Here is a 22,200-nt window from a genome sequence, read left to right as displayed (position 1 = left end):
ATCTCCTGCTACTGAGTCTTAAAGCTTCTCCAGGGTCCTTATGAAAGTCTTACCCTCCCATCCCCACATCCACAGAACTTTCCACCTCCACTGCGACACTGTGTCTGGATCAACTAGTCCTAGCAGCAAGATATGATTTAATTTCTTTAAAACAATACAACCGTTGACATAAAAGACGATTGGTGTGACTTGACTGCGTTATCACTGGTGCTCCTTTCTTAGGATGTGGGACAGTGGCCTGAAGCCTGAAGACATCACACAGTGCTGTCCAATTCAGAACAGAATCTGCAAAAAGGCAGAGACTAAATCAGTGACTAACCTTAGGAAGAGGATAAATGCTGAGAGGGGATGGAGTAGAAGTGCAAACTAACCCCATTTCTCTCAAAAGCCTGTGAATTTCTCTTCCCAAGCAACACTAAACAACAGCAAATTCTCTGGACATTTCCTGGGAAGGGAAAAAGCTTGGTGGATTCTGTGACACTGTGCTTTACAGAGGGTGGGGAAGGACCAGAGTCATGTATTCCTAGAAGCGGAAGCCTTGACCTGAGAGGACTTAGGCTCCAGTCCCTAAACAATGGCCAAATCCATCGAAATATAACACACACCCCAGTCTTTGCACATGCCTCTCTGACTGATACGATGTCCTGCTCAACATCACTATCCTACTGCCCTAAGATGCAATGTATCGTGCCACTTACTTAACTGGGTACCATCGTCTGATGGAGAGCTGTGAAGCTGCGGTCATGGGGAGAATCACGATAGAATGGATCAACTGTTGTGATTGTCCTGTGGACAGCATTACAAAAGAGAAGATAGTAGGAATCCGTTGGAGGGAGGAGAGGAAAAAAGAAAGGACAAAGAAGGACAGAGAGGAACAGTTAAAACAGCCTTCCCCATCTGGTGTCCTCCAGATGTTTTGTACGTAAACTCCTATCAGCCTAGCCAGCAGAGCCAGTGGTCAGGAATCCTAGGAGTTGTAGTCTAAAACATCTGGAAGGCACCATGAGCTCAAATCCAGAGAGCATTACCTGCCAATATGGGGGTGGACAGTCCTCAAGGTCTCTGTGGCATTGGGGTCAGTGCCTAAGTCAGTGGCATGGTTGTTGGTCGCAAAACCACCTGCCTGCTGCGGCTGGATCCCTCCTCGCGTCCAGCCTTCTCTGTCCACTCCCTTTGGAATGTTTTCATAAAACCTGATAGAGGGAAGAGAGGGATTATTGCATGCCCAGCTGAATCCACCATCCACTGCCTCTGGTTCTCCCTGAAACAAATCAGGTGTGAGCAGACAATTTCCTCCTATGTCATATATACCCAGGGCCCTGCAGACATGAGAGTTCTACAGTTACTGTAGAGTGTGAATATCTGTTTTGGTACATACCAGTCACACATCAAACATCAGACCCAGCAGCTATACAAATCTTTGCTGCCCAAGAATTCCCCCCACCAACCTCTCAAACCCCATGCATGGAACAAACCTACGCCCACACAGATAAAAGAACTGCAAAGCTCCTACGCAGGTTAAAGGCGGAGGCCTTAAGAGCAAGACATGGCCTGGGAATGTTGCTATCCTGTTATTGGTGGTCAACTACTACCAAACTGCACTGACTGCCTATTCACAACCAGGTCAGGTTTAAAGTTTTGGTACTTATATAAAGCCCTAAATAACTTGGGACAGGGATACTTTTATAAACCTGCCCAGACACTGAGGATATCAGAGGGCACGTTCTTAGTGGTTCTGCATGGACCTATGGCCTCAATGGAGTCCACCCAGGGAAGAGTCTTCAGTGTGGTGGCCCCCTTTCTATGGAACTCCTTGCCTCTGATGGTCAGGCAGGAGCCAAGACTGTGTTGTTTCTGGCACCTCCTGAAAGCATCTTTATTTCAGGAAGCCTTCCTTGGCTGACCACCCATGTTTTTAATCAGTATTCTGTTGTTTAAAAATAATAATTTTTAATATGGAGTTTTATTCTTTTATCTTTTTATCTTTTATTGTTCACAGCTCTGGAATATGTCTAGATGTTGTAAATAAATGGATGGATGAAAACTCACTTGGAGTTATAACTAGTCAGGAACCTGTTGGGCAGATCTGCATCATACGCAGGTGTCACATAACTGAGGTTATTGATGCTGAATCCTGTCGGCTCCTGTATGGAAAGGACCACAAAAACTGAGCTAAAGACCTGGTACCACAGAGGCAGAGCAACGAGCCCGATGGATTAGGAAGCTGTAAGTCCCCAAGACTAGTTCAGGCATACCTTGTTACCCACGTATTCCCGGCCTAGAAGGCTGGTCTGTGTTTGAGGTTGCCGCTGAAGCCCTTGGAACTGAGAGTGGCTCAGGGGACCGGGTACTTCTGCCGGGGGTGGAACTGCCTGTGGAGATTGAAGACAGTGAGGAGTGAAGGAGCTCCTGGGGGAATTCATGGAGCATGGGAGAAAGAGAGGCACGAGAAGAAAGGCAGGAATCAAGATGGAGGTGGTGGCAGAAGGCACATTGGGGTAGGAGTAAGAGGGAAAAGTAAGTGTTGAGCACATGGAAGATAGTAAGAGGAACAAGCAGAGACAGACAAGGCTTCTGTTTGCAGAGTCTGACAAATCCCAGAGAAGGAGAGAGGACAGAAGGGAAAGCAGGTAGAGAAATAGGTTGTGGCAGAGAGAAGTATATGATGCAGATCAGGAATGCAGAACCTCTTTCATCCTGAGGGCCATATTCCATTTCAGAGAAGCTTTCAGAGGCCATATTCCAGTGGCGACCGGTGGGGTGGGGTGGGGGTGGGCTGTCTTCAAGGCGCCAAATTGGTGCCGCTCCACCACCAAACCCTGCAGTATCACTGGTGCGGGGTGGTGGTGAGCAGTGCATGCTGAGGAGGCAACGCTGGCTTTCCGGCGGCCATTAGGCTCGCCAGGCCCACACTGTGCCCTCTGCCCAGGTGGACAACAACCAATCAGGGGTCTGCCTGGCCATGTCTCCACTGCGACTCTGGAGCAAGGACAGACAGCAGATGCACTGTACTCGCCTTGCTCTGGAGAGAAGAGACAGGGTCAGTCCCTGATTTTTTTCCTTCGCAGCTTTGCTGGAAAGCCCCAGGATGGATGCTGCATCATATAATCAATGCAGTGCCACAGCACACCCACCCCGAGGCTTTCCGTGCGTTTAGACAGCCCCCGGGACTGAAGGCAAAAGGGGTGGAGCCCCAAATACCGGCATACTTTAGCTTAAACACCTTGCAGCCAGTAAATAAGCCTTAGGAAAGGAATTCCAATCTTTTAGATCAGTGAAAAAACTGCACCAAAGCTGGGAAACCACCCAAAAATGGCCATTGGAGGATGGGATGGGATGGGATGGGGAGAAGAGGCTGTGGCCATCTGGGGGACCCTGGGGGCCAGACTGAGACCCCGGGAGAGCCGGATTTGGTCCCTGGGCCTGACATTCTGAGCCCCTGATGTAGATCAATGAGAGATGTCGGCAGGAAAAGAGCTGCACACACCTAAGGGGAGCAAGGGGAGCTGGTGTAAGAGAAGCAGTAGGCAGAGGGGAGATACTCAAGGAAGCAGGTTGGAGTTATGCTGCTAAGAAGGGAGCGTTGCTTACAGTAGTGCCAAGGTCCGTCTCCCGACTGAATCCAGAGCCCCTCTCGGAGCCCTTGGAGAGGACTGGTAGAAACTCATCACCCTGTCAGGGGGAACATAATGCAGGTGGCTTCAGTACACATAAATAGAGGTGAGATACAGGAGGGGAAGGAAGCCACAGGGCAGGCAGATATCCCTTCCTTTGTCTTCCCAGCGCCCATTACCCCCCACCCCCTTGAAGGACTCCTTACATGTGGAGGGGAAGATGGCAGATAATCGGTCTTCGTAATGCTGAGCCCAGGACTGTGGCCCTGCAAAGCAGAAGACAAGTACTGAGACCCAGAGAGAGAAAAGTACCCCAGGTGGAACACCTCTTTCCAATAGAGCTTTTACTAAGGCAAGGAGTTGAGTTCTCCTCACTGGCCTTACTAACAACCGGTGGTGTCTGGGACTTAATCACAAAGAACCCTGTTCATGCTATGGAAGAAACTGCAGAGACCAATGGGTTAAATCTGCAGAGAACTTTGGTCCCCCACTTTGAGGTGAAAGCTAAGCAGCCACAAGAACAGAACTCTGTTTTAGGAAGAAATAACAAGTGGGAACTGTAACAAAAAGTTGCAGTGTTCTCCTGTTCAGGGTACCAGCCAGTCGGTCATGCCCTTTTTTCGGGATAATACTTTTATCCCACCCTTTAGCCAAAGAAAGGCTCTCAAGGCAGCTTGCAAAATAATTCTTAAGACAGTCCCTGCCCACAGGCTTACAATCTAAAAAAACATGACACAAAAGGAAAGGCAATTGGGAAGGAGGAGGAAAAAAGTAAATTTAGGCACTAGATTCTTAATTGCAAAGTTCAGAAGGTTGTGAACACAGCGGAAGGGCTGCCACTTCCTCTCTTGTCCCTCTAATAGCCCCATACCGAAGATATGAGTGAGGCCCCTGTAGGCTTTAATTTTATTTCCAGAAGCAATCCTTACCGGGATTGTTGCTTCCCCACTGCTATTAACAGAAATCTTGTGTAGAATTGCTGGGAAGAGAGAAAGTGGGTGAATGAGGCGGGGTGTGTGCTTGAGTGAGTGAGTGTGTGTGTGTGTGTGTGTGTGTGTGTGTGTGTGCACAAGAGTGGGTACTTGTGTCCTGGACCCACACACTACTGACTCACCCATCACCAGCCCCCCACTCACTCATGCAGCCGCCAAACAGTTCTGCAGGGGCCCATGTGGCCCCTCACCCCAAAAATGTTGGCTCACCCCTGGTATATACAAAATGGAACTCTAGACAGAACAATATTCTGGATCCCTCTATTGTGGAACATAATTCTCATGTATCCTAATTTGGGTTAGAAATCATACCTTTGGCAAGGAGTTGATTATTAAGAGGTCAGGGGTGAGTTTTGAGATATGAGCTTGCGGGGTTTTGCAAACCCATTCAGGTATTTTAAAATTATTTTTGAAACTTACATGCCAGGGCTGAAGGCATGAATATCATCACATCTGGTTTGGAAATTGTCCAAACTCCTGAGTTATTATACTATAGAGCAAGAGTACTAATTTTGCTGGGGCTTTATCCTGTAGCATGCTTAACAGAGTACTTAATTTCGCCCTTGGCAAGAACAGCAGCATGTGCACATATTCCCCTCCCCCCAGAGAACCTGAGATGTTAGCTTGTCCACAATGGGGTTAGCAAGACAGCCTTCAGTGAATCCTGTCTCTTCCTTGGCTCCAATTGTTTTCTTTTGCAGGAAATCTGTACAGAGAAAGAGATTAAGAGATAAAACTAAGTAGCTGAAGACCTTTTTATTCTCTCAGTATTTTAACACTTAATTTTAACTTAAATTTGAATTTACTGTTTTAACTCTGCATTTTAATTTTATATCAATTTTGCTGCGTGGTTTTTATCCTGGTTGTGCTTTTTATACTGTATTTTGTATTTGTGCTTTTAACCTGTTGGTTGTTTTATTATGGTTTCAATTTTTGTGAAAAGCCCAGAGAGCTTCGGCTATTGGGCGGTATAAAAATGTAATAAATAAATATAAATAAATAAATAAAAATAGTTCAGGTGATAACTTTAAGGGCAGTTTTCAAACTGTAAGCATGAAAAAGTGTGTGAAACTCCCAAGACTGCACATTGTGACCAGCAGAAATATATCCAGAAATTCCCCCCTGCCCAGAATGGAACTCACAGCTGCGTCTCCCTTCCACCTGCCCCCATTACATTGCTCTTTCCAGTTGTGCTCCCAGCCTGGCCACTGTATCCTTTGAACCTGCTATTTGAGTGTCCGTTCTTTTTTCTCCATGCAACCACTATTTTGTTCTCCCTTGAAAAAAGCTTGTTCACCTCATGCAGACACTATAATAAAAGCATGCTGCCTGTAGTGTTCTACGCACGGTCTGACCGGAATCCTGGGTACCACACAGCAACAGTTCTCTGGGAGCAGGGGCGTCACCTACAGTTTCAACATACAGATATCTTGACCACTGGGAAATGGCTAAATGTTGTGGCTGAAGTAGCAATCTTACTCCCATCTGATCCTGGCTTTCTCTGGTCAAAAGTGTTGCTTGCAGGCTGTGTTTGGGCTGCTAGGGGATTCGAACACCTATCTGACGGAGTCCTACAGAATATGGTTGCAAGTAGCTGTCACCCTGTCTGCAGGGCAGTGAGAATACTACCCTAAAAGAAGCACCATGGGCTCTTCTTGGGAGCATGCCTGTGGGGGGGGGGGAGGTGTGGCCTGGGTTCAGTGATGTCATCAAGGTGTTCCTGCTGTCCTGACATGTTGTTATCACAAAAGTGTTGCACAGTTCTAGCTTCGCTCATCTCCAGCTTCCAGTTATGCAAGAAACTCCACTTCATTATAAAATGTATTTCTAACTTCCCAAGATGCAAAGGAAGGTTTACTTGTCAGAACCTCTACAGGGCCAGAAATAAAAAGGCAAAAAGCATCCCCCAAAATATAACCAACTAACCCCTATGACCTCCATTTTCATCTCAAAATCTCTATGACACTATTTTTGAATGCTTGTAGGTGGCAATATTGATATGTGGAACTTTAAAAAGTAATATTCAGCTGGGAATTGCTTGTAAACTGGATCTGGTCCAAACTACTTCTTTAGCTTCCTAAATATGGATCTAGGAGCACTTAAAATTCAAAGAACGGGGAGGTAAGATTCAGAGGAGGGAAAATAGCATACTGCAGCATGGCATACAAAGCATATAAGGATAAAATATATCCCAGATTGCTACCTTTGTGAGGGTGGTGCTATTTTGTATGTGATCTATTTCAAGCACACAGCAGTCACAATCGAACACAGGCCTAAGCACACTGAATTCTACATTGGACTGTGATGAGCATCAGACTGAGTCTGCTTCCCAAGTTACTTTTCCCCCTTTCTCTTTTGGCATTAGTCAACCAAACATCTAGTTTCAATAAATAATAGATACAAACTCCTTATCAGAACCTATAGCAGGAAGTCTATATACACCAGTTGCTGGGGAATATGGGCGGGAGGGTGATGTTGCACCCGTGTATCACTAGTCAACAGCTCGTTGGCCACTGTGTGAACAGAGTGCTGGACCCTTGGTTTGATCCAGCATGGCTCTTATGTTCCAAACCTTGGACTGCAAGAATCCTTCAGAGTCAACTGGTCCCATCAGGCTGTCTGTATTGTTCATTCAGATAACACATTTGTGTTTAGAGACAGGCAGGACTCACTAGAGTAGCCATCCCCAATCTGGTGCCCTCCAGATGCAACTCCCATCATTCCCTGCCAACATTATTGGATGGGAGTGGCAGTCCAACACATCTGGGAGAAGGCTGCACCAGACTCATTACATGGAAACATTTTTTCTTCATTTACAATTTTACTGAATATGTGTAAGAGTGGGGTTATAAGAGTTTGTTGGCATAGCATAAAGAAAGAAGCTTTGGGGAGGCATAGAATGGGTTTAAATAGGTATACAAGTGATGGGGTAATGCTTTAATATTAAGGGGGCAAGTAGAAGTACAAACACTGTATCAAGGGTTAGATGCTTTAGTTTAGATAAAGCGTGATGAAATATGATTTGATATTGCTCAAAGACATTAGTCCTAAGAACTTATGACTTGTACCAACTGTATGTAATCCTGTTAAAGGGATTAGGTGAAAGGTCCAGGGTGATGGAAAGGTAGAGTTGTGGTTTAGAAAATCTATAAGAACAGAGAAGTAAACCAGACAGTCAACTGTATGAACAGCAGAAGTAATGTCCAGTTTAGAGATAAACAAGTACATCAGAAGAGATGGAACATTCTGGGAAGAGGATGATCTAAATTAATGATGTGGACAAATAGACTTAGATATTTTAGAATAAATTAATATGTATTAGGAGGGTGGTCTGCTTTTGAGAAGGGTATTAAAGTCTGAACACAGAGGAGAAAGATGTATTTCCTTTCCCTCAGGCATAACTTCCAGGATGTTGCTCTGAGCCTAGCATGTAGGCCTCCAGTGACTCCTTGGTTTTGCTTCGGAGAAAAGGAAGTCCCTCTGCAGAGAAGAGCTCCTTTGCAGAGTCAGTATGAGTGATGCAGAATTTGTGAGTATATAGACACTCTTCTTTCTTCTCTCAGACCATTAAGACCTAAGCTGACTTTTCAGCATTGGCTTGAGCCTAGTTGCTGGGCCTAAGACCATGGTCTTTCTTGAGAAGGGGGAAGAGTCCAACACCGGTGTTGTCATTGGGGGAGTGTTTGTCTGTGCTTGTCTTAGCAAAGATCTTGTTCTCCAGAAATCTGCCAGACTTGTGAGTATATTCTTTAAATTTGCCTTGCTGAATGGAGGTCCATGTGTCTGTTTAACTTTCTTTAAATTGTTTTAATAAATGTTTTAATGCTTATAACAGTTTCATTGAGTTTGTGAGTCTGAGTGACTCTAGAGGTTTCATCTACTATTGTGGGGAGCAATCTTGAGGGGTATTGATGAAAGGAATTGCATGAATCTTTACTTCCAGGTGGTCTATGTTCAGTACCTCTCAAGTAAAGGGTTATCGATGTTTCCCTACAACGTGCCTAGCAATGTAACCCTAAAAAGATTAAAAGCATTGCTTCTTATCCCATCAAAATGTTGACTTCGTAAGACCATGTCTGACTGCCCACGAATCCCACTCCCAGATCTGGCTACATTACTGACTGAGAACCAGCAACTGGTGTATCTAACCACTGACCAAAGGTCCTGTGTGGCACTTGAAAAATGCACAATGCTGGCCAGTTGAGGCAATATGGATAAGCACACATAGCTCCCTTGTTATGACTGGAGGGAGTCAATATCAGGGCAGAGGATGGGTGATCTGTGTTAGCCATGTAAGAAACAATACCTGGTTGTCCTGGAATGTTGAAGCGAAACTTTGAGCCGTACTCTGTGGACATGTAGTGTGGCCCCTACAAACACATCAGAGAGTAAGACAACAAGCCCCTAGAAGTAGCCTACTGCTTGCCCAACCAACAGGTTTTCCAACTCACTGTCCCACATTCCATCACAGTGCTTAGCTGCCCAAAGTTCTCCTGTTCTCTCAAAGGATTTTGTCCTTGCTTTCTTGCTGCCCCTTACGCCTGGATTTGCTTCCCAGAATTCATTTGTGGCGCCACCTCCCTTAATTCCCACAAATCTATCCTCAAAGTCTATCCTTCTCTGTGAAGCCTTTGGCAAAACCTCCCAGTCCTCATACTAATGTGGTGTAGATATTCCAGAGAGGGTATATGCATAATGTACTTCTGTAGACGGATGCATGCAATTTCTTGCTGATGATCTGAATGCACAGGCAAGTTAATTTGGGAGGAGGCGCTCCTTCAGATATTTGGGCGCCAGGCTGGTTAGGGCTTTAAAGGTAAACACCAGCACATTGAATTGGGCTCGGTAGTAAACAGGCAGCCAAAATAGTTCCTTCATGACTGATGCAATATAGCTCTACCTGGACAAATCAGCCAGAATTCTAGCAGCCAAATTCTGTACTAGTTGAAGCTTCTGAGCCATTTTCCAGAGAAGCCTCACATATTATGCATTACGAGAAAACAAATTCTGAAAAAGGGGGATAATTCCATTGCACTTTTCTCACGTCCTTTTCCATACGTACCACCTTACTTGATTCTTTATAGCTCAAGGACTGCAATGTTGAGGAAGGACGTTTATGTATGAAATAACCTTCACAAATAACAAATAACTACTAACTGCCAACCACCAACCCAAAATCAGGTCAAGGTGCATGACATCCAAGACCAGTCAAGTTATTTCGGCACCTGAGAAAATTCCACAAGCACCTCCTCCTTTTCCTGGAAGTAATAATATAATTAGAATAAATTAAATAATGGACAATTTGGTGCTGTTCATGACACCCAAATCAGTTGCCTGAGGTGGCCACCTTACTCTGTCTAATGGTAGGGCCGGCCCTGATGAAGGGCTCACTGAGCCAGCAGCAGCAGTGGACTCACATGTCTGGCATTTTCCACATCGACGGAGCCTTTTCCTAGTGACTTGAGGAGCGCAGGGGTGTGCCTCGGCTCCAGCCCTGTGATAGCTCGTGCTCCCTGGTCTGCTGTGTCAAAATGGACTTTCTTGACCTGTAAAATCAAACCCATTTCGAAACGTGGAATAAAATGTAAACCCCACCTTTCCACCATAGAAATGGCATTCAATAATGACCAACATATAAAATAAAAAAATAGTTAAAATAATGATAAATCAATCACATTAAAAACACATTTAAAAAGCACAACACTAAAAATAAAATAAAACCAGCACCCAACCCAACAAACCAGCTTACATGCCAAAGGCCTGTAACTTAGAAGTATGAATTGTCAAAGAGGTGGCTCTGTTCAGGGCTATAGTAGGGAAGGGAGAGAGAAGAACAGTCAAAACAGAAATGCCAAGAGAACATTTTGTATCTACCCACTTCTTAAAGAAAGTGGGGAGTGTCTTATCCTTGTCTGAGCCCTGGATCCTGTTAAACTCTAATTAAAACATGAGGGAGCCTGTGATGCCACAAGGCTTCATGCACCTGTGTCTTGACTATTTATTCCTTTTCTTACACAAGCCAAACAAAATAATATGAATTTCAGCTTAAGCGTGTTTGAAACATAATAAAGGTTATTTAACCTTCCCTGTTGCAGTGAACATGTCTGAGAAAAACATGATTACAGTGTTTTTCTAAAATCCCATAATATTGAAGGGAAACCGTACTTTCCTTTAATACTCACAACTGTAAAGCAATTCCATAATTACAAAGGCCGACCAAGGTGCTTGGCAAATACTAGGGCTCAGTTCCACTGATCTTCATCGCTCTGGATGGAATACATAAGCAGTAGCATACCCCTCCTCCTAGCTAAGTCACCATGAGGTTTGTGGTTTTTGAAGCGATCCTTGGAAATTCAAGCCTGGTTCAAATGGCCCCCTTCTGCCACAACCTGTTCCTCTTGAAATATTATGCAGGTCATATTCATACACAAACACAACACACAAACACACACACAATCTCTCAGTAGCTACAGACTGCTCTTGGTGGGCAACACAACTCTCTAATGAGTGCCAAGTACTTTGTGAGTGGAGCTACCAAATGAACATTATTTTGCTGTCCAATAAAATCTCATTTTGGCAGGTAAAGATAGGGTTCTGAAAAGCCCATATTCTCCAGAACTGGCCCCCAATTTATTTTTATTTTTTTGGCTATGGACTTGCCAGATTTGATCAGTCTTCACCCATAACTATCCAATCTGCCAAGCCTTAGCTGTGACTTGGCAAATTCCACTGTGACTCTCAGAGGCTCTGAATAACCTAATATCAGTGAAAAATTATACATTCCTGCTCCATCCCTATTCCAAACTTCAACTTACCTGATGGCATTATAGATATATCACATATACAGTGTCCTGTGGGTATTTACTCATAGGTAGGTTCCATTGTTTAATGGGGCTTAATCTCTAGTGAGTATATTTCATTTAATACAGTGGTACTTACTTCTGAATAAACATGTATGGGATTGTGCTGTACATACAAATGTCTATCTGGCCACTTGTCCCATCAGAATTTGCTCCCTCTTATCATCTCTTGTTCCTGAAGAACTGTTCATTTTGAATCTTCACACATGCTCTCACCAGATCATATCAATTTACTTATTTTATCTGTCGTGTTCTAAGTCCTGCATGGCACTAGACACTTTGCATCTTATTACTGCACAGTGACAAGCTTGGGAATTCAATGGCTCCCAAATGCCCAGGAGGCTCAGAATTCAGTGCTGTTAAACATCCCACCTCCACACATAACATATCCCCAATTTTGTGTCACGCGTCTTTTAGAATTTGAGCCATATTCACAGTGCAGGGGAGCCTAAGCCATTATGGGCAATGGGTGATAACTTCAGGGCATTACAGCAGGGGCAACCTGTGGCCCGTTAGCTGTTTTGGCCTACAACTTTCACTGGCCTTAAGTAGCACAACCAATGGTGAGGGATGGTGGGAGTTGTAAGCCAAACCATCTGGAGGACCACAAGTTGCCCACCCCTGCATTACAGCAATGCACATTGCAAAGCTTTTATTCTGAAGACTTACTGCTTTAGTGGTGGGAAAGGAAAGTGGTTTTTCACGGTCATACCCACTCCCTGTCTGGTACACATTCCAGGGAAGAGGGTATTTCCCATCTGGGAGCTGAAGAGGCTGGAAGTGCTTAGTAGCTGTTGATTCATAGTTGTCATGAAGGAGCTTCCTAGTTTAGGAGAGAAAATAGGCATGGCATAGAAAGCACATGGATTTAAAGGTGATAGTGGTTGTGTTCCGATATAACAATAAGCCATAGTTTGATTTAACCATGGTTTGGTGAACAACCCAGGATCTGGCTTGTATACAAGCAAAGAGACCATGTTTTATTTGTCTCTTCTGCAGATACCCAGCTGTTATCGTGGAAACCTTTGCAGCAGTCGAGGACAAACACAGCCTCACCCCATCACCAGGTCTCTTAACATCAGTTGACTGCAGAAACAGGGCAGGGAATAGTAATCTTTTATTTCTTGGAGATTTCAGCCACTCTTGGCACACCTCGGGTCAAACTGTGTTTGGCTCAAGAGTAGCCAAAAATCTCCAAGAAGGAAAGCATTTGTACTCCCTGCCCCATTTCTACAGCTTGAGTATCCCAGGTTCCTTTCCTTGCCCCATTCCAGGACCTGCTACACAGATGCTTTTATATCAGTATCCCACTGCCATTATTTCTTAGGTCTCCCCCTTACACCTAAACAAAAGAATATTTCGGTCCAAGATTTCTGCCCAGAAAGGTTACTGATCGTCAGTAAAGGGATATGTGAACATTTTCCATTTGATATTCAGTTGCCCAGCACTGGCTCCCAAGAACCTGATTTGGATGTTACTTATTAAGGTATTTACCCCCTTGCACCTTATTTTTTGTACTCACCCAAACAATTGTTATTTACATAATTAACATCTAGGGTCTGTCCCAATTGTCCTGAGGGATCAATCTTGCTTGGACTGCCTGACTCTTTGGGGTCAGTCTTTGATCAACAAGGTGCTAAGTACTGAGAAGTAACAGGTATGACATTCCCAGGAACAGAGTTACAAAAGGCACTTTAGCATGGAGGAGCACAAGTCATTATTATGTACTTCCTTTGGAGACGGCTTTTGTTTTAAAATTTGGGATAGGTTGCCAAGAGGGAAGTTGTACTTTCAAAATGTATTCCTAGATAGATATAAGTAAAAATTGACTGTGGCCCCTTTGAACTTTTCTTCTCACAAGCGGATCTAGGTGAGCAAGAAGTTGGAGGGAAAAAGAAATCTGTTACCAATTGAGATCTGGTAAAAGCACCAGCAAATCTCATTTAGCCATGTGAGCATTTTCATTTTCTTACTGCTTCCTCACATCAAGCGGGAAGCACCAATACAAACTAGGATTAAACTAGCATTGCGGGTTCTAATGAAACAAACCGCTGTTAATACAAGCTGAACTTCACAAGCCAACTTCAATCCATGGTTTTATAGTTTATTGGCCATAAACATAGTCTGAATTGTCTGCTTGCGCCTGGGACTTACCGGACTCTTCTTCTCACATCCAGCAACTACCCACTTCTCCATGGGAGCTGCCATTTTTTACTAATGATTGAGGCTCTATATCATTGTATATCTATGTTGAACACAATGGTGGCCTTAGAGGGTCATTTAAGGGGGGGCAGCAATTCGCTGACTGGGTTCAGGGGTGAGAGAGGGGTTGGGTTAGGGTACTCACAACCTCCCTCAGCCTCATGCTTGGCTGATCTGGATTCGGATCTGGAGCAGGTCAGGTTCAATTCAGGCCGAGGCAGATAAGGGCTAATCTACCAGTCCTGAATCAGCCTCCCTATTTAAAATGCCTCCCCGAAAGCTTTGTTACTGGCAGTAAGAGTGTTAAGTTAGAATATTTTATAACTAGCCTTTTGTGCCCCACCTGTTTTGCCTTCAGCCCTTCCTACCACTGGAATGTGGCCTAAGAGCTCCTCTGAAATGGAATTCATCCCTTGGGCTGAAAGGCTCAACATCCCTGTGTTAGAGATGGGCGATATGCAGCACACAAGGCCATTCCCCCGTCCCAACTAATTCCCTCAAAGCGTGAAATACCTACCCCACAGCTGGATTATCTAATTTGTCTAGGCTTGGTTGGTATTGGACAACAGGCCGGTAGTTGCTTTTGTATCCAGCTCCGGAGTGGAAGCCATTCCGTGGACGAAACCCTTCTTGGCCTGGCAAACAAAATGCAGGCAATGGCAGATTTGTATTGCCAAGTTATTGATGTACTTTTATACACCACATTTCTGCCAGTGCTCTTAAGAATAATAAGAAATAATAATCTGACACAATGCAGAAGGAAAAAGCCATGGACGGAAAAGGGAAACAAGCACACATAGCTACCAATTCTTACATATTGTTACAAGATGGTTATGTAAAGATCCGGTGGAACAGTCACTGCAGCAGACAGCTTGCGGGTGTGGGCATGAGAAGAGCTACCTAGCACTTGATCCCTGCACCAAGTTGATGGAAGGGCCTTGCAGTTTCCCTCTGAAGCATCCAGGCAGATGGATGCAGTTCAAAGAGGCAAGGAGCCAAATGGTAGCTTGTCCTAGCCAGGCCAACAGAGAGGCCTCACTGACCCGCCTCCCTACAATGGAGCCTTTCCCAACCTGATAACCTCCAGATGTTTGGGGCTTCAACTTCCATCAGCCCCAGCCAGCATGGCCAATGATCAGGAATGCTGGAAGTTGTAGTCCAAAACATCTAAAAATCATCAACTTGGGAAAGGCTCCTCTAACATAGGGTGACCAACTGTCAGGATTTCCCCGGATTTGTCCTGGTTTTTGTTCTTTCCATGGTGTCAGGGGGGATTTTCTATCATTTTCAATAATGTCCTGGAATGACACACCTTCCCCTTTAAGGCTGCCATTAGCATGGCAGGAGGGAATGACATGCTTTCTTGAGGCACATCATTCCCCCACCCCGAGCTCCAATTGAGGTCTTAAAGGGGAAAGTGGGTCATTCGTGGACATTATAGAAAAGGCCCCAACTGCAGTGGATGGTGGTGGTGCAGAATGAAATCCTTTCCCCTCTTCCACTCCAATCGAGTTCTTTAAGGTGGCGGGGGAATAACGTACTTTCTGCAGGACTCAGAAAGCTGCTTTCCCACACACACACTAGGTGTCCTCTTTTTTGGTTTCCCAAATATGGTCACCCTATCTAACACGACCCAGTGGAATGGCATTTCTGGGAGGGAAGGAGGCAAACAGCAGTTGGCCCTGGCAAAGTTGATGGAGGGGGCCTCACTGACACTTCTCTCTCTACTGTAGGGAGACCAGCCCCAGCAGGATACAGTTCTGGGAGAGGAGGACTGAGCTTTCAGAAAGAATTAAAACTGCATGAAGACGACACATGCTGGACAGAAGTGTGTTTGGGGGTGGGGGCAGGGCTTCTCCGTAAAGACCAGTGTAATTTTTGATGCTTGGGTCTATGATAATCTCTAAATTGCATTTGCACCCAGCACACACTTGTCTACACTGCTGTCAAGGTTAGGTGTCGCATTGATGTAGCAGGAAGTAGCAAGGGTGAAACTTAGAGGGCCTTCACTCAAATGACAACTTTTATGTTTTCACAGAGACAATTCAATTGTGTTGTCACTTTCTGTCAAAGTAGGAGCCCACCATTGTGTTGACATGGCCTGTACCAGGGGGTGCACAACCCATGGACTGCATGTGGCCCCTAGAGGCCTCTTTATTTAAGTATTTAATTTTTGTACTGCCCAATAGCTGAAGCTCTCACAAAAATTAAGACCATAAAATACTGCATAAAAACAGTATAAAATATAGACGCTTAAAACTACAGTATAAAAACACAACCAGAATAAAACCTAGCAGCAATGCGGATATTTAACCTACAGTAACAGATTTAAAACAGTAAAGTTAAAAGACTATAACAGTAAAATGCTTGTAAAAATAAAAAGATCTTCACCTAGCACAATGTAGGTGCCAGGCAACCTCTCTAGGGAGTTCACTCCACAGCCAGGATGCTAGAGCAGAAAAGGCCCTTTTTCTGGTAGCCACCCACCTCTCTTCCTTTGGCAGAGGCTCCTGAAGATAATCTTAGGGTTCAGGCAGGTACATATGGGAAGAGATGATTTATGTATTTATTTTATTTATTTATTTATTTTGGAAACCACCCAGAGAGCTTTGGCTATTGGGTGGTATAGAAATGCAATAAATAAATAAATTTATTGCATTTTATACCGCCCAACAGCCGAAGCTCCCTGGTAACCTTCAGGTAACCTGGCCCAAAGCCATTTAAGGCTTTGAATGTTAATACCAGCACTTTGAATCAGGCCCAGACATGGACTGGCAATCAGTGCAGCTGGAAAAGTAGTGGCGTGATATGATCACATTGCTGATGGGAACTGACCGATCTTGCTGCCCTGTTTTGGACAAGCTGAATTTTCCGGCTTGGGCCCCTCCATGTAACATTTACTTCAGCTACTGGGATTTCAAAAGTAGGGACCCTCACAGGTTTAATGGTGACTGTTCTGTGAGGAATGATTTCCTCTGGATTTACAAGATCCGCACGGATCAAGGAAAGAAGTGCTCCCGTATCTAGCACAGCCATATGCCTTCGTCCATTCACTGTCACCTCCTCCCACAAGGACTGATCTGAATCCTGCATGTCACCCCACTTTAACAAGTAGCACTGTGGACTCTTAGCTTCTTCAGAATCTTTATTACAGGGAAACATGGGAGTGTTTCCCTGTGTTAAGGATGAAGAGTACATACAGCATTCCACCATGTTAAAGGCCATTATTGGGGGGTGGATCATCCTAGCATCCTAAAATGGAAAATGTTTCACCAATCTTTTTGAAAATGAGATCTGCCAGAAACAAATGCTTGTTTTACATACCCTGCGCATTTCAAGAAGATTGGTGAAATATTGAGGGCAGGATGGCAGTTCAAAGGACCAAAGTGGGAAAAGCCTCTCTGACTCAGAATGACACAGATTGCTTCCAGGTGGCGACCATTTTTGTGTGCACCAAAAGCTCCGAATTGGGACCCTTACCCTTCAATCCAGTAGTGGGATCTTGTCCTCCTGTCCTTCTAGTTGGTGGAATGGCTTTTCTTTTTTCAAGATTCGCTTCCGTTGATTTTTAATGAATATATTTCTTTGCCCCTTTAAAGTCAATGGACGCCTGATAGAGCAGAGCATGCGCAGTAGCGTCGCTCTCCCCCCCTCCCTCCTGTCTGATAGATTGGAATGTTGGAAATAAGATGGCTGCCTGGCTCATCTAGCAGCCAGTTTCTTCTGCAGTTGAGCCAAGGCTCTATTTGGGCCCTTTCCTTCCCCACAATGCTGTGGAGGCCAGGGAGGGAGGGAGAAACGATCTGCTTTGCTTGGAAGGAGGCCCTTCCCTGGCCTCCAAGTAAAAAGAAAACCTGGCTGGCTCAGGTAGGGGTTTGATAGAGGGATTGACTTTGTTGTGTGTCTGTGACTGTGAAAAGGGAGGTGTGTGTGTGTATGAAGTGCTGGTGCATCCTTCTTAATTCAAAGTACATGGCAAACTTTCTTTTCCTCTTAAAGTTTAAACTTTATGGAAAGAAATATTGAAGAGGAGGAGGAGTTTAACCCTGGCCTATCTGCCATGCATGGTCCTGATTAAAATAATCTCTAGCTTCTCTCAATATTTCTTTCCATAAAGTTTAAACTTCTTCAGGTAGTGTGTGTTTCTTTAAAAGGTGCTGAACTACATTTTAAGCTTTCTTTAATAGATTTGTGTGTGTGTGTATTTTGAAATTGAACAGATATAGGTCTCTTTAAAAAAAAATCTGGTATGAAGGAAGGTGAATGGTTTTGACGTGAAGGAAGGTGAATGGTTTTGGTGTTATAAGATCCATAGCTGTACGTTTTAGAAAATATTTTCCTTTCTCTGTGTACCTGCTTCTTATAAGCTAAATCTGCTGCTTTGTTTGTATGAAAGGAAAATGTTTTCTAAAATGTACATACATGCATTTTGTACCCAAAGCATTACTTCACACCAGAGAAATGGTTAAGGGACCTAGTTTTTGCTACAAACTGGCACCCTCCAGTTGCTATAGACTTAGATTCACAGAATCATAGAATTCAATGCCCCTCAGTAGTTGCAGTAGTCCAAGGCATGTAGTCCTCTTCATCCTCCTCTTCATTTTATGTCTGAGATTTAAAAGATATCTGGTCATCCGTTACACAAATTTAAAAATACTGCTTCCAAAAACTGCATTTGCCTTTTATGCTGTAACCTTACACTGTTAGCTCACATTGAGAAATTGATTCAAAAGGTTAGCTTCTTTTCACCTGCCTATCCCAAAGTACACCCAAGTCATATGGGATATGTGCTTTGGGATAGCCAGGTGGCAGCATAAAAGGCAAATGCAGTTTTTGGAAGCAGTATTTTAAAATTCATTTAAATCTCTGATGTGCGTATTACATGTGACTTCCAAGTCATATGTAATAGGCATGTCTGAGATTTAAAAGATATCTGGTCATCCGTTACACAAAGCCATGAAATTCAATAAACAAAAAACCTACGGTTTACAAAACAACGTTAAGGCTGTACAGTTTTCAACCAAGAACCAAAAAGCAGGAAAATTGGGAGTTAAGGCTCACAAGCCTTAACGCCACATCCTCCCTAAGGAGGCAGAAAGTACCACTGAAATTCTCATTCTCCCAAAGCAGATAAACCATGAGGACAGGATGGAGAATAGGATATGTAGAGGTGACTCTGGGGTTGTGGAAAACTGATGACGAACAACTTAGGGCCACCTACTTCTCTTTTTTTGTTTAGAGCAGCCCTTCCCCAACCTCGTGCCCTCCAAAGGTGTTGGACTACAACTCCCATCACTGCAATTACATGGGTAATTGTAACTAGGTTATCTCTGTCCAGATTAGGGCATAGTTGGCGTATCAGCATAAACTGATAAAAGGTGCTCCCTGCCACTGAGTCCTACTGTGCATCAAGTGATGGTTCTGGGCCTAAGAGCACACATACCCCAAACTATGAACCTGGCAGGATCTACACTACTGCTTTATAATGATTTATAAAAGTATTCATATATGAATTCATATTCATATGTCTTTTTTGCTAAGTGTAAGCCGCTAAGAGAGCCTTTTTTGGCTGAGGAGCGGGGTATAAGTATGATAAATAAATAAATAAATAAATAAATATCTGTTGGGGCCCATGACACATTCCATATACAGTTTACAACCCCCTTTTGACATATATCCTGCTTGGTGTATATCTGGCCCTGATCTTTTAGGGAGTGCAACCCCTTCCAGAACAGGTTGAATATCACATTTTGCACAGGCCTCATACCCCTGCTCCTTATATCAAGTGAAAGTGACCTGTAACAAAGAAAGATTGTCAAGGACAAAACACCTTCTACATATTTATGTCACAGAAAAAGATCTCTAAATTGGACATTTCAACAAGCGCCAAGAAGCATAGAACACAAATATGGGAAGCTAAGAAATCCCATTGAATTCAGTAGGACTTGCTTCTGAGTAAACATGTTTAGCTGTTTATTCTGGGTACATTTAGATTATGAGAACAAGTCCAAAATAACTTCAGATGTCCAATTTGTCACAAACCCAAGTTTGCCATTTCATCCAAACAAGCAAACTATGGTTTGTGTTTGCCTGGAAACCTGGATCAAACCATTTTTCACTTCCACACAGATCATAGTTTGCCATTTTGTTTGAATGAACACACTAAGGTTTGCCACAACAAAGGCAAGAATTTACAGTAGCACATGAAGGGAGGAGGGAGTATGTGAGCCTGAGCCTTGTTCACATAGCACCAAACCGTGGTTTGGCATTTCATCCAAATGATCCCACAAGCTCTTTGGGTGGCTGGCACTTTTCCCTGGTGTGATTCTGACCACAATATCCACACGTAAAAATTAACCCCTTCCCATATTGATCTGGTCCTTACCATAAGCAGTGCCATAGCTGGTGCAGTAAAATTTCATAGGGTCCATACTTCCACCAGAGCTTGTTTTTACATAGGGAGAAACAATCCCTAGGGGGAGACGCCCCATCTTTTCAGAGGACACAGAGAAAGATTTTCTGATGTAAGATTTTCCTGGAGAAATAGAAATTGCAGATGACCGGCCACTAATCATTCTGGATAGCAGGGATGCTGCTAAGTGTTAGGAGGAAAAATTCAGTCTGACTTGGGGCACTTATTCATCTAGTGTACATGTCTCCCTAGAAACAGAGTGAGGTCACACATCGCTCTGTGATGTCATAGACAGCTCAGGTTTGAAGGCTAATGATACAAACCAGATCATTTGGAGTCCTATAGGGATAATGCAGTAGAGTCATGTCTTTAGCAGTCCCTACGGATTGCAGATGGACTGCGGCACAAGTGTAGCTTGGCCTTCCTATAGTTTGATTGGCCTGCCAGATACAATAGGGCAAGCCCTACTGAAATGAAGCAGAACTGCTCAACAGGATGGCACTAGTCATTTTATTGAGCCTTATGAAGAAAAGCTGCCAGACAGATTATGTCCAAAGTTTATAGCTGCAGTGTTGGCCAGTTTCAGAAACCAACAAGTGGGATGTACATTCCTCCAATAGGGTTTTCGTTAAAAATTTAAAGATAAAATTTCTTTGAAGCAGAAAGCAAACATGAGAATACCTGAAACATTGAAAATCAGATTGGATTCTCAGACATCTTCCAATACATTCTAGAATAATGTTGCTTCTTCTGCATTTCTGTACTAATCCCCAATTAATATTTCCATCTATAGATCAGGTGTGCATGCCAGATAAGTAAATTTGACTCCAAAGGTGGTTATGGGCAGGTGAACAAGCATAGGTTTTTCACTCATGACAAAGTGAGCTTAACTCATTTATCTGGGATTCAACCATTCCTGAATTCTGTATAATAGTTTTGGGGTGTTGGGAGATTGATGCTCATAAGTTCACTAAATCCCCACAATTGGTGCTTAGAAATCTCTCTTCTAGCAGGCCTCTGAGGTATAACCTTCTAAGAGCTAAAAATAAGGGGTAAATGTCACCTTCAATGAGGTATATTTTATTATAAATAGGTCACACTGGGTTTTATTGTATGTTATGAACTGCCTTTATGGCAGCAGAGACACTAAGGACCCTATCTGACCCCAGGAGTTTGCCTTCCCAAAAAGCCACATCTGCCTGGACACCTTACAAGTCCACACATTACTATTACAATAGGAAACGATACACACGTCTGGCCACAACTAAGAACCCAGCAAAATAAATGGGTACATCTGCCCTTACATAGAGTTTTGTAACAGTTTGGGGGCATGACCCAAATTGGGTCTTAAATCTCATGCCAACATATAAGCAGATTCTCCACAAACTGCCTGCCAGCCATTGCCTACTCAGCCTATATACCATCATTTTTTCAGCATGAACATTTCCAATGCACAGAGCATGTGGTTAAAAAATTAAGTATGGAGGCATGTATAGCTCAGTGGCATAACATATGCTTGGCATGGATAAGGTTTCAGGTTCCCAATAGCTCCATCTTAAAAAGACTCAGCAGGGCTGGCAAGGTACTTGGATACAACACTTGGCTAGTACAACCTAATGGCCAAGGAACACTACAGAGAAGTCTGTGGGACAGCAAGCTCCTTCCTCACCCAAACCCACCACGGACAGCAGCCAACTACCACCAGCCCAGTTTCACTTTGTGGAGATGGTATCTTACCTGTCCCAGCTGAGGGGATGGTCGCTGGTTTACTGTAGCAAGTGAAATCCTGTTGATGCCTCAAGGGCTGAACCATTTACTTAAATAAGTTAAGAACTTGATGGAGGAATGCTTAGAACTCTGAGTCTAACAGCACGTCTCCTAGCAACTAGTACATGGCAACCAGCTCAGATAACACCAACAAGTGATTCGTATTAATAGACTCAAGTGCAGAGACCACTGGAAGGAGTGCAGTGGCCCTTAGTACACATGCCAAATACATGCAATAGCTCCTGACCAGGTGTTGATTAGTTGGATACCCAAGTAGAGCCCTCAGAGGTTTGGGGAAAGAGCTGTACAATCCCGATTAATGATCCAGTTGTGGTGCTCAAATTGAACAAACT

At 43.9% G+C, this 22,200-nt stretch overlaps 1 protein-coding gene across 1 annotated transcript; it reads right to left on the bottom strand.

Annotated features, from left to right (window-relative positions):
• Nucleotides 1-10: 10 nt before the first annotated feature.
• SAXO4 (stabilizer of axonemal microtubules 4) lies at nt 11-20,408 on the bottom strand. The gene is made up of 13 exons (XM_063118728.1): nt 20,054-20,408; nt 14,186-14,303; nt 12,136-12,289; nt 10,024-10,152; nt 8,913-8,976; nt 5,218-5,312; nt 3,821-3,880; nt 3,592-3,672; nt 2,256-2,372; nt 2,050-2,144; nt 1,029-1,193; nt 699-786; nt 11-285 (listed from the first exon to the last, which is right to left on the bottom strand). Exons 1-12 carry the CDS (start codon nt 20,241-20,243, stop codon nt 699-701), a joined length of 1,356 nt encoding a protein of 451 aa, XP_062974798.1. The 5' UTR covers nt 20,244-20,408; the 3' UTR covers nt 11-285.
• Nucleotides 20,409-22,200: the final 1,792 nt, after the last annotated feature.

Source organism: Elgaria multicarinata, chromosome 2 (genome assembly GCF_023053635.1).
Source record: "Elgaria multicarinata webbii isolate HBS135686 ecotype San Diego chromosome 2, rElgMul1.1.pri, whole genome shotgun sequence".
Classification (NCBI taxonomy): domain Eukaryota; kingdom Metazoa; phylum Chordata; class Lepidosauria; order Squamata; family Anguidae; genus Elgaria; species Elgaria multicarinata.
Note: the sequence above shows the minus strand (reverse complement) of the source record. Positions and strands in the feature narration are given on the sequence as shown.

Excerpts from the sequence above, each read along its gene's own strand:
- SAXO4 (XM_063118728.1), bottom strand. The coding sequence starts at position 20,243 with ATGATTAGTGGCCGGTCATCTGCAATTTCTATTTCTCCAGGAAAATCT. Across the intron at positions 10,153-12,135 it reads CCTTTCCCACCACTAAAGCA|GTCAAGAAAGTCCATTTTGA; the intron begins GTAAGTCTTCAG and ends TTGATTTTACAG. Across the intron at positions 2,145-2,255 it reads GGGAATACGTGGGTAACAAG|GAGCCGACAGGATTCAGCAT; the intron begins GTATGCCTGAAC and ends CTTTCCATACAG.